Raw genomic sequence first — 12,734 nt, 5'->3', positions numbered from 1 at the left:
CACAAATCTCTTGCAAAATGCATTCATGCATTCAAAACCATGTTCTCTCTTCTCAAAACTGACTTTTTCCATCAAAATGATTCACACAGGCCTCATATGAATAGGTCTTATTGAGCATTGATTTCACACTGGTGCGATTAATTTAAAAACACAACCATCAAAATACTGTATATATGTTTTGGCCTCATGAGGTCATGTTACATATTCAAGTTATAGAATTAAAGTGTAAAAATAGCTTATGTTTTCTCCTTTTTTGAAGTTTTAATTTTCTTTTTGAGGGGTCCCAAAATAGGCTGCAATTTTACAATAAATATAAAGACTGTTGCCATGATACAATACAGGAAATATATCATCATATAAATAGTGCATTTCAGTACAGTACAGCAAAGTGTGTGAACTGTTATCAGTTTGAGTGTTGTTGTTATTGTATGATACATTGCACATTTACTGTATTGTCCTGCCAATGAGGTACAATTGGGCTGCACTCACAACCCAGGTTCCATCATGAGTCATACTGAACATTGTTAGAAGTGTTTTTTCATTTTTCTTATCAGTGCAATTATGAGATAACATTTGTGTCTTCTCAAAACTAGAACATACTTAGACTGGTCAATGGATGTAATGATCTGTTATCATATATGAAATCAATGAACAAATTCAAAAAGGTAACAAAGCAAATCTTTATTTGTTACTGTAAAATAAGTCTTTGTTCAGCAGACTGCAAAAATAAAAATTGTAGTTTGTAGGCCTGCTGTAAAAACAAAACAAATACATGATCAACCAAAGTTGCACGTATTTCATTTGAAATATTAGCTCGTCTCCCTCTTCTTCGTCCACCTCGTACACGTCCACCTCGTACACGTCCACCTCTACCTCTACCTCTACCTCTACCTCTACCTCTACCTCTACCTCTACCTCTACCTCTACCTCTCTGTGCTGTGTGTTGCTCCATTGTTTTCCAACACAATAGAGGTCACCGGAGGTCTCTTTTATGCTCTGGCAGATAATTGAAAAGTTTAGCCAATTGAGTTTGAGCAGGTGTGGCGTGAGTGAGACCAATTGGTACTTAGAGTTTGGTATTTGAAGGCCAGTGTTTTCCATGTGAACAAACAAGGCTTGATTATGAAAATTGTGCTAAATGATGAGATTTTGTGTGTAGAGTTGTGTGAAAATGTGATTTAGAATTGCTATTTGAGTGAAAACAAAGGAATTGTGCTTAGAGTTTTGCAGAAATAGTCTTTGTTGTTGACAAATGAGCTTCAAGTTTTCACTATCGTGTGCATAGTTCCAGTTTTAGTGTGTAAACATTTGAGAAAAACTGTAAATACACTAATGTGTCAAGGTATTTCATTCCCATTAAAGAGAATACATTTTTGTGTTTTATTATTTATTACTACCTTGCAGACCGGCTGTGACAGTCCAATGTAGAATCAGTGCCAGGCTGCTGCACACCATGAAAGGAAGTCCATTTCAGAATCACTGCCAGCTTAATGATCCAGTTGAACTCGGTCTGAGTGAACTCATTCAGTTTAATGATCCAGTTGAACTCGGTCTGAGTGAACTCATTCAGTTTTTAATGGGAAATCATCAGGCAAACAGAAGCAGGAAGATATTCTGTATCACTTACGGTGGCAAATCCAATTAAGGTCGATTTCTGTTAGTTTCTTTATCAATGCCGCTTAGGTCCATGTGAACAGTTGAACTTAATTTCTAATGCGTCCCGCAATCCCAAATCCAGTAACTCAGTTCCTTTAACGTAATCCACAAATAACAAGTTACTCTCAACTCCATAGGTAATGATGCAAGGTAATTTATTTTCCCAAAAACAACACAGGTTTTCAACCAGGAGGAAAAAACTTTTGGTTGTAGTTAAGGTATGTTAAGGTCACATTATGGTAAGTTACTTTATGTTATGTTACATTTACATTATTCAGACCTGGGTCAAATACATATTTAAAGTATTTTATTTACTAGAAAATACTTATTTAGAAATTATTTGAAATTCAGCATTTACAAATACTGAGTATTTCAATTACAAAATGCATGTGAAAATACATTTAAGGAGAATTTGCATGTATTTGCAAAAACTTAATGTCTTAAATATGTCTTAAAAACATTTTAAATACTGAATATTCAAATTCAAAGTGTTTGATTACATGGAATTATTTGAAAACAATGTCACAACATGAGGCCAGTGGTGTAACATGCATGGAGAGTGGATGTGTTTGTGTGGAGAGTGGATGTGTTTGCATGGAGAATGGATGTGTTTGTGTGGAGAGTGAATGTGTTTATGTGGAGAGTGGATATGTTTGTGTGGAGAGTGGATGTGTTTCTGTGGAGAGTGGATGTGTTTGTGTGGATAATGGATGTGTTTGTGTGGAGAGTGAATGTGTTTGTGTGGAGAGTGGATGTGTTTGTGTGGAGAGTGGATGTGTTTCTGTGGAGAGTGGATGAGTTTGCATGGAGAGTGGATGTGTTTGTGTGGAGAGTGGATGCGTTTGTGTGGATAATGGATGTGTTTGTGTGGAGAGTGGATGTGTTTGATTGCTGTCTTCTGATAGGCCCTCAAGGTGTTTACATGAGTCAGGACTTATGACTCACAAGTTTTTCATTTTCAAATCAAGACATTGCAAGAGCCAAAGAAAAAATTCTTTGCATTTTGTGATATTAATCATCAGTTCCCACACCTTAACAAAAAAAAATTGGACAAATTACATTTAATATGTAAAAAAAACGTTTCAGGAGCATGGTTTATGTACCGGTTGAAACCTTTTGGCAAATTCATTCTACTGCTATAACCATCATAAATAAATGTTCAACTTTTTAGGCATCGGAGCCAGCAATTTTATACTCCGGATTATTTCTATATTGCGTTATCATGTTCATATAAGGTTCATAAAGCACGCACAGCTATTGCACTTTAGCCCTTGAGTTGGCATTAAATTCACTAAAAAAACATAATTTTCCTGTTTCATGGCTTATTGTAGAAAGCCCCATTCTAAAAAAAAAAAAAAAAAGCACAAAACAGTAAACACAGTAATGGTATCTTGTAATTATCCCCAAACATGGAACATGCTGCATGCTGCATCTATGTGGACATAGAGCCAGTGATCTGCCACTTGTGTTAAAAGCTAAAAGATTAAAGGCTGTTCAGCGGGAGCTTTATACTGATGGAAATCGTGTCTTTTCTTCCTTTCTTTTCAAGAGGCTACTGACACCACCTCATGTGAGGCATGCAGCCTGTACCATAATGACAGCGTTAGCATTGCGAGTGACCTGTGATCACAATATTTTAATGGATTTTTTTACGTTCCACGTTTCATTTTCACATGTATTGAACGGCAGATTAATTCAGTCTGAAACATACACAATTAATTTTATCGCTTGAAATGCAAAATAGAACAGATATCTCTGGAAAATTGAATGATGACAGTTTGTGCTATTTGTATGAGTAACTAATTTAAAAATATATATTTCTGAAACATACTTGCCTTTTCTTTATTCAAAGAGTAACAGTATCTATTTGATATGTATGCAATTATTTTATTATTTGGTTGTGTGTGTAAGGTAGGTTGTTTGGATGGCTGGATACTTACCAGCTTCAGAGATATGCAGCAGAGCAATATGCTGCTAAAGACACCGGGAACGTTACCTGTACGTTACAAATATTCTACACCACACCTGTCCAAAAATCGACCCTACAAGGAAAAGTTTTATTTAAAGCAAATAAATAAAAAAGTGTAGTATCAACAAATCAGTACAAATAAAGATAAAATGGCCAGAGTACAATAGGTTTTAAGCTTGGTATATTTTCCTGAAAAATCTGTCAAAGAGTTATTAAATTGCAAATGTACGACGAAAGATCACATTAGTCTCGTGCATATTTCATATGTAGATTAATTCACTCACTTTAAAGTTCACTAAGGTATCAAGGAATTTCATGATAGGGTTTGTGTTCCTGTGAACACCGTGGTTTCCCCCAGGTGGAGGCGCTGCACCTCCCCAGAATTCATGAGCACCTCCGAAAACATCAGAGACAAATCAATAACACCTCTGACTCAGGCCTCCATAATCTTACATTGAACCGTTCAATAAATGTGGTGCGATTGAACAAGACTGGCTTTGGCTTTATGAAGCCATGTTTTCACCAGGCCAGGTGTTCACTATACCAGTGGTTCCCAAAGTGGTGGGTAGAACCCGTGGGGGAGACACGATGGGGGGGGAGGGGAGGGGTTGGGGTCGGGGGGGACTGCTTACAAAATTTACAGTTAACAAAGGGGGGCCCTGACCAAAAAATGTTTGGGAATCACTGGGCTATACCCTGCAAATACCATGACTTGCCACTTCTCGCCACCGCTGCTTACCCTCTGAGGCACTTCCCCTCCCACTATTTTCCTGGGGAAAGCCCAGCAAAACCCTATGCTTATCCTGTGTAGTTAATATCAGAAATTGTTACTAAAACTGACAATTGTCGTGGATCTATTACTTGAAGTACCAAAATATATGTAATATACACGAATAAAACATATACACAGTATTGTCAGTATGTCACTTGAATTATGCCACCTGCACACCAGAAGCATTGCAACAGAAAAAAAGATCAGAGAGGAATCCAGTGAAAACAAATGTGCCCATCAGGGGACTCCCTGCCAATCAGCGGATGACATGGGCATAGCCGAGGTTCAAACTCGCACTCCACTGCCATTACACACTGAGCCAGTCATATAGATACACAGATATGTTATATAAATTTGTCTATGTCATGTATACTATGAAATTACACAGCTTTCAAATTCAATCTAGTTTTCAGTTGTATATTGGCATGCCCATAGCCATCAGAATGGCTTTGATTGCATTGAATGAATCACAGAATATTTCATATTTTTACAGGCCTTTCAGTTACAACTGATCACAGACGATAATCTCTGAAGTTATTACTATGAAAGACTTGGAAATTTTAAAATCACAAACATTGAAAAGTAAATGTATGGTTTTGGAAAAAACATCAGATGAAGTAGTTACACAATCTACCACATGGGGCAGTGTAGATTAGTGTTTAGTGTGGCATGTCACCTACACTGTCCTCTTCCAGGGTCACCCTGTCAGGCTCCTCTGCTTCACTCACTACAGAACTCAGTGTTCCATATCCAGATGATGCTGAACTCTCTGGTTTACTCAATTTCAGCCACCGTAACACCTTCTTACTGGAAGGTTTCTGAGCAGGTTGGTAATCCCACACAGAGCTGCCTGCTTCAGAGGGGGCTGGAGTCCCTCCACTCACTGTAACACAACAACACCAACAAGAAGCTCTGTTACACTCATATTCACATGCATTGTATTCTGTTATATTTTTGTTATTTTCTGAAACTGTGGCATCATAACATTTTTGAGATCTTTCTAATTCACATAATAAGGTAATTTCGGGTCATTATGTAAATAATTCACTTCTCTGGTGCAGCATGGACAGATTTTTTCATTTGTACTTAATTTGCAATCATATGTTAAATTGATCCAAATTACATGTTTAATGTTCATATGTTTGTCCAGATGGTTATTACATCCTTTGTTTTAAACGTAATATTTTAGTCTGGTGTTCATATATTTGGGAGGTATGGGTTTTAAGGGTTACCTTCTGAACTTATGTGGACAGACACTATTTACAAACAACTTCACACGTCCACACAATAAAGCCTCAGACTAAGGGGATTTTGTTTTTTTTTTCCTTCTTCTGCTTCTTCTTTTTCCTGCCAATTACATCACAAATGCTCCAGGCCCACGAAGAATACGTCTCCCCATTGGACATTTAGCTACATCAGCCAATAAAACCATCGGATTCACATGGAAAATTGACATATACAGAACTGCACATTAAAAAGAAAAAAGACCCTTGTAGCAAGTTCACTAGTAGCTCACTGGTAGCGCATTTGCTTTAAGGACCTTTGGATAAGTGAGAGGCACAGACTTGGGAAAATCTCTAACTCGTTACCTAGGCTGGCTTGCTAAAAAATAATTGCATAAGAAATTTAAACTATTGCATTTGTAGCTGAAAAATCGACGCAGGAAACTCATTTATTTTTCTGAAATGCAGTCACTATCATTTCACGCATCGTTCACATTTCGATGATAAACAACCTGAAACGGTCATCTAACTTCGTTAAAAGTACGAGCAAACGACAAAATTGGAATAGATTTTAGGCTGTGTGGCTGCTCCAACATGTTAACATGGGCGCCGAAATGAAAAGCAAGAGGTTCCGCGAGCGTCACGCACACGCAGGGTAAGTGGTGCGGACCGGGCTTTATATATGCAAGTAACGTGACGTTTTTATATATTTAAATGTGTTTTTCTTCAGATAAAACTTACAAGAAGGTAGAAGAATATCCATGCTGCTTCTCCTCTTTAATGGTAGTGTGGATCCCTCTTTCTTTGAGTCAACCACAATCTTTGACATTCTCTCTATCAGCTCCTCCTCTCTTCTGCTCCATTCCTCCTCAAACCTCTTCTGCTCGTCCATTTTTAGTCCAAATAACATTTGTTTTAACGTGGAAAATAAGCCCTGGCTGTGTGTCTCCTCAAAAGAAAAGTGAACACCCCTGTTCTTGGCTACCATGTCCTCTATCTTCTCCAGCAGCTCTGTGACCTGAGTCCCATCAGCCCTGTTCTTATTGTTGAGAACATGATACCTGTTCCCACATTTCTCTATGAGCTCTTGGAGGGCCCTCCCTTCAGTCTCAATGAACTGCTCAATGGTTGTGTCTCCCAGCCAGTCTCCCCAGGTGAACAGCACTATAGTGTGTCTCCAGACTCTCTCACTGAGAAGCTCCAGGTGTTCCACCACTGATCTCCTATGATCCTCTTTGAATGCTGAGCCCACATCAATGACCAGGAAGAGAGCGCAGGGTCCCGGGGGACACAGAGACACACTGCGCACAATCTCCTGTTTATCCAGCTCTGCAGTGCCCATCACAGAATAATTACTCCACCAGCCTGGTGTGTCGACCACAGTGACCTGTGTCCCAGCTACTTCACCCTGTCCCTTCACACACTGTGCAGTTCTTACTCCAGACTCAAACTCCTCTCTGCCCAGGATGGTGTTTCCTGCTGAACTCTTCCCACTGTCACTCCCCCCCAGCAGCACAATCCTCAGCTCTGAGAGACGGTGCTCCTCCCCTGTCAGAGAGAAGGAGAACAATTTACTCCTCATCAGGAGTGTAACAGACATTCAGCTCTGAGATGAGCTGCTCTCTGTAAGTTTGGAGTGAAGAGTATTAAAAGTGAAATTAAATTTAATATTGAAGACCAAAAAGAATTGGCAAAAAAATTTGTAGGTGCACAGTTGAGCAGGAAATTTATTTCTTTATACCAATGACTCATTCAGTTCAAAGCATATTGACAGCCTAAAAGGTCAAAATACAAATCTTGTATAACTGTGATGAAAACATGTTAAAAAATTAAAATATCAGAACAGTAATTTTTGTTAAAAGGATTATTACTCAGAATTTAAAGTCAAAAGTTATAAAGGGCTGCTGGGTGGCTTATCATTCTAAGACACCGTTCCAGTGTGTGGATGCACCCCACAGTCTGCTATCAAACCCTGACTGTGCAGCGCAGGCTGTGCTGGCAGCTCCACAGGGCAGCATGTAATTGGCAGCAGCAGGGAGAGTTCAGTCAGCAGGATTTTCTGTGTCTCATCAAGCACTAGCAACTGTCTCAGTTCAACCGAACATCTGCAGCGTAAACAAACTCATGAAATGAGCTCCTGCTACTCAACAACTGTGGAGGGGAAAAAAGTTGGCAGCTGACAGCTCACACATCAAAGGGTGTGTGTGCTTCTCAGAGCCCCGTTTAATTGGAGTGGCAGCAGTAATGAGACTGGATTATGAATAAAACTGGGCATTGCCAACAGGGAGATAAATGAACTAAATGCAGTGAAAATGATTTTTAAACTATGACTACAACCTTTCTGTATGGCCCTCATTAAAACAAAAATAAATTAAAGCATTCCATATTTTTAAATGTACAAACTGGCCTCATTAATCACCCACTCACACCTCAGAATGCAGCACAGGGGAAAGTCAGGAGAAAATAAAGACAGATACACACTGTTCTCTGGAGTAACACTTTTCATTGGTAAAAAACCTCAGTGGAATGTGATTCAACGCAGTCATGATTAATATAAATAATCTAGAGAAAATCCTCTAAAAAATTATTTCAATAAATGAAAAAAACTCACCCCCAAAAAGGGCTCTGAGAGTCTCTTTCTGATTCTGAACCTTCGTCATCCTCTGTTTCACTCGTTCTTCCACTGCCCTCCTCTTCTCATCCACCTCCTGTAAGAGCATTCTATCTACGTCATAGAGAGAGCCTCCATGCCCTGCCATCATCTCCTCTATCTTCTCCAGCAGCTCTGTGACCTGAGTCCCATCAGCCCTGTTCTTATTGTTGAGAACATGATACCTGTTCCCACATTTCTCTATGAGCTCTTGGAGGCCCCTCCCTTCAGTCTCAATGTGCTGCTCAATGGTTGTGTCTCCCAGCCTGTCTCCCCTGGTGAACAGCACTATAGTGTGTCTCCAGACTCTCTTACTGAGAAGCTCCAGGTGTTCCACGTCTGATCTTCTGTGTTCCTCTCTGAAGGCTGAGCTCACATCAATGACCAGGAAGAGAGCGCAGGGTCCCGGGGGACACAGAGACACACTGCGCACAATCTCCTGTTTATCCAGCTCTGTGGTGTCCATAACAGAATATGTCTTCCACCAGCCTGGTGTGTCGACCACAATGACCTGTCTCCCAGCTACTTCACCCTGTTTCTTCACACACTGTGCAGTTCTTATTCCAGACTCAAACTCCTCTCTGCCCAGGATGGTGTTTCCTGCTGAACTCTTCCCACCCCCTCTCCCCCCCAGCAGCACAATCCTCAGCTCTGAGAGACGGTGATCATCCACTGTCAGAGAGAAAGACAACAATTTACTCGTCATCAGGAGTGTAACAGACATTCAGCTCTGAGATGAGCTACTCTTAATAGTGAAATTATATTTATTACTGAGGACATATGTCAGATGGGATGTGAGTTTAACCATCACAAACAAAATTGTGCCTGAGACGTTTGAACATATCAGTGTAATGTCTTAATCTGTTCAATGCATTTTATAGCCTGAAATGTCGGGAAACAAATTGCTTTTCATAATGTGATGGGAATATCAGAAGAATTGCAAATAATCACACCATATCTCTGCCAAGAAGAGCATTGATATGATTTTCATTACAAGAGTTTTATGGAGCTGCTGGGTGGCTCATCCTGATAATACACTGTTCCTGAGTGTGGATGCACCCCACAGTCTGCTATCAAACCCTGACTGTGCAGTGCAGGCTGTGCTGGCAAATCCACAGGGCAGCATGTAATTGGCAGCAGCAGGGAGAGTTCAGTCAGCAGGATTATTTTTGTCTCATCAAGCAGTAGCAACCGTCTCAGTTCAACTGAGCGTCTGCATCCTGAACACACTCATGAAATGAGCTCCTGCTACTCAACAACTGAGGAGGTGAAAGAGGATGGCAGCTGGCTGCTCACACTTCAAAGAGAATGTGTGCTTCTCTGAAACCTGTTAAATCTGGGTGGCTGTAGAAATAAGACTGCATTACGAATAATACTGCATATTGTCAACTGTGAAAAAAATGAAAAAATGCAGTGAAAATGATTTTCAAACTATGACTACAACCTTTCTGTTTGGCCCTCATTAAAATAAAAACAAATTAAAGCATTCCACATTTTTAAATGTACAAATTGGCCTCTTTAAGAACCCACTCACACCTCAGTATGCAGCACAGGGGAAAGTCAGGAGAAAATGAAGACAGCTATACACCTTTCACTGGAGTAACACTTTGCATTAGTAAAACATCTCAGTGGAATATGATTCAAGACAGTAATGATAAATGTAAATATTCTACTGAAATTCTTATAAAAATAATTCAATAAATGAAAAAAATTTACCCTCAAAAAGTGCTCTGAGAGTTTTTCTCTGATTCTGAACCTTCGTCATCCTCTGTTTCACTCGTTCTTCCACTGTCCTCCTCTTCTCTTCTACCTCCTGTAAGAGCATTCTATCTATTTCACAGTGAGAGCCTCCATGCCCTGCCATCATCTCCTCTATCTTCTCCAGCAGCTCTGTGACCTGAGTCCCATCAGCCCTGTTCTCATTGTTGAGAACATGATACCTGTTCCCACATTTCTCTATGAGCTCTTGGAGGGCCCTCCCTTCAGTCTCAATGTGCTGCTCAATGGTTGTGTCTCCCAGCCAGTCTCCCCTGGTGAACAGCACTATAGTGTGTCTCCAGACTCTCTCACCGAGAAGCTCCAGGTGTTCCACCACTGATTTCTTCTCTGTATCTCTGAACGCTGAGCTCACATTAATGACCAGGAAGAGAGCGCAGGGTCCCGGGGGACACAGAGACACACTGCGCACAATCTCCAGTTTCTCCAGCTCTGTGGTGTCCTTCACAGAATAATTCTTCCACCAGCCTGGTGTGTCGACCACAGTGACCTGTCTCCCAGCTACTTCACCCTGTCTCTTCACATACTGTGCAGTTCTTATTCCAGACTCAAACTCCTCTCTGCCCAGGATGGTGTTTCCTGCTGAACTCTTCCCACTCAGACTCCCCCCCAGCAGCACAATCCTCAGCTCTGAGAGACGGTGCTCCTCCCCTGTCAGAGAGAAAGAGAACAATTTACTCCTCATCAGGAGTGTAACAGACATTCAGCTCTGAGTTGAGCTGCTCTCTGTAAGATTGGAGTGGAGAGTATTAAAAATAAAATGAAATTTTATACTGAAGACTAAAAAGAGTTAGGCTAGGCAGTAAATTTGTAGGTGCACAGTTGTGCATGAGACTTTTTTTGATACCAATATAATGTCTCATTCAGTTAAATACATATTAACAGCCTAAAAGGTCAAAATACACGTCTTTTAAAACTGTGATGAAAATATGTTAAAAATTTAAAATATCAGTACAGTAATTTTTGTCAAGAGGATTATTACTCGGAATGTAATGGCAAATATTATAAAAGGTTGCTGTGTGGCTCATCCTGCTAAGACACTGTTCCAGTGTGTGGATGCACCCCACAGTCTGCTATCAAGCCCTGACTGTGCAGCGCAGGCTGTGCTGGCAGCTCCACAGGGCAGCATGTAATTGGCAGCAGCAGCAGGGAGTTCAATAAGCAGGATTTTCTGTGTCTCATCAAGCACTAGCAACCATCTCAGTTCAACTGAGCGTCTGCAGCGTAAACAAACTCATGAAATGAACTCCTGCTACTCAAGATATGTGGAGGGATGAGAAGTTGGCAGCTGACATCCACACTTCAAAGGGTATGTGTGCTTCTCTGCACCCTGTTTAATCGGAGTGGCCGCAGTAATGAGACTGGATTATGAATAAAACGGGGCTTTGCAAACTGGGAAAACAACGAACTAAACGCAATGAAAATATTTTTTTAAACTACTACTACTGCCCCTCTGTTTGGCCCCTCATTCATACAGAAATTAAATCAATAATTCTACATTATAAAATTTAGACATTGACCTCTTTAAAGATCAACTGAAACACTTCAGTATGCAGCACAGGGGAAAGTCAGGGATAAAAAATAGGACAGATATACACCTTTCTCTGGGGTAACACTTTTCATTAGTAAAACACCTCAATAGAAAATAATTCAACACAGTATTGATTAATGGTAATATTCCACTTTAATTGACCTAAAAGTAAATTCTATAAATGAACGAAACTTACCCTCAAAAAGTGCTCTGAGAGTCTTTCTCTGCATCTGAACCTTCGTCATCCTCTGTTTCACTCGCTGTTCCACTGCTCTCCTCTTCTCTTCCACCTCCTGTAAGAGCATTCTATCTACTTCATAGAGAGAGTCTCCATGCCCTGCCATCATCTCCTCTATCTTCTCCAGCAGCTCTGTGACCTGAGTCCCATCAGCCCTGTTCTCATTGTTGAGAACATGATACCTGTTCCCACATTTCTCTATGAGCTCTTGGAGGGCCCTCCCTTCAGTCTCAATGTGCTGCTCAATGGTTGTGTCTCCCAGCCAGTCTCCCCTGGTGAACAGCACTATAGTGTGTCTCCAGACTCTCTCACTGAGAAGCTCCAGGTGTTCCACCACTGATTTCTTCTCTGTATCTCTGAACACTGTGCTCACATTAATGACCAGGAAGAGAGCGCAGGGTCCCGGGGGACACAGAGACACACTGCGCACAATCTCCTGTTTATCCAGCTCTGTGGTGTCCATAACAGAATATGTCTTCCACCAGCCTGGTGTGTCGACCACAGTGACCTGTCTCCCAGCTACTTCACCCTGTCTCTTCACACACTGTGCAGTTCTAATTCCAGACTCAAACTCCTCTCTGCCCAGGATGGTGTTTCCTGCTGAACTCTTCCCACTCAGTCTCCCCCCCAGCAGCACAATCCTCAGCTCTGAGAGACGGTGCTCCTCTCCTATCAGAGACAAAAGTTGAGTTAACAAACATCGCTTTTTGAGAAAATCAGCTGTTTGATTGATTTATATAATCCTTTAATCCTTTTCCTCTTTTCTGGTAAGTACGGTAAGTATTGGTTGTAAAAAAGAAACAATCAAAAAGAAAAAATCAATTTCTACACACCATGATGAGAGGTCACAACACCAGCTGCCATGTCAGTCGCTCTGTGTTGGTCCATTAATTCTGTAAAATAGAATTATTTTAATGGC

The 12,734-nt window shown here is 40.7% G+C and overlaps 1 protein-coding gene across 1 annotated transcript in view; it reads right to left on the bottom strand.

Annotated features, from left to right (window-relative positions):
• Positions 1-12,734, bottom strand: part of LOC118217155 — a 152,494-nt gene that overhangs the window by 100,624 nt on the left and 39,136 nt on the right. The window contains exons 8-9 of the mRNA XM_035398977.1: positions 11,774-12,484; positions 9,987-10,697 (exon numbers count right to left, since the gene is read on the bottom strand). Coding sequence (XP_035254868.1) covers positions 9,987-10,697; positions 11,774-12,484 — 1,422 coding nt within the window. The remainder of the gene's footprint in view (positions 1-9,986; positions 10,698-11,773; positions 12,485-12,734) is intronic.

Source organism: Anguilla anguilla, chromosome 17, assembly GCF_013347855.1.
Source record: "Anguilla anguilla isolate fAngAng1 chromosome 17, fAngAng1.pri, whole genome shotgun sequence".
NCBI classification, from domain to species: domain Eukaryota; kingdom Metazoa; phylum Chordata; class Actinopteri; order Anguilliformes; family Anguillidae; genus Anguilla; species Anguilla anguilla.
This window is presented reverse-complemented; position numbering and strand designations above follow the sequence as displayed.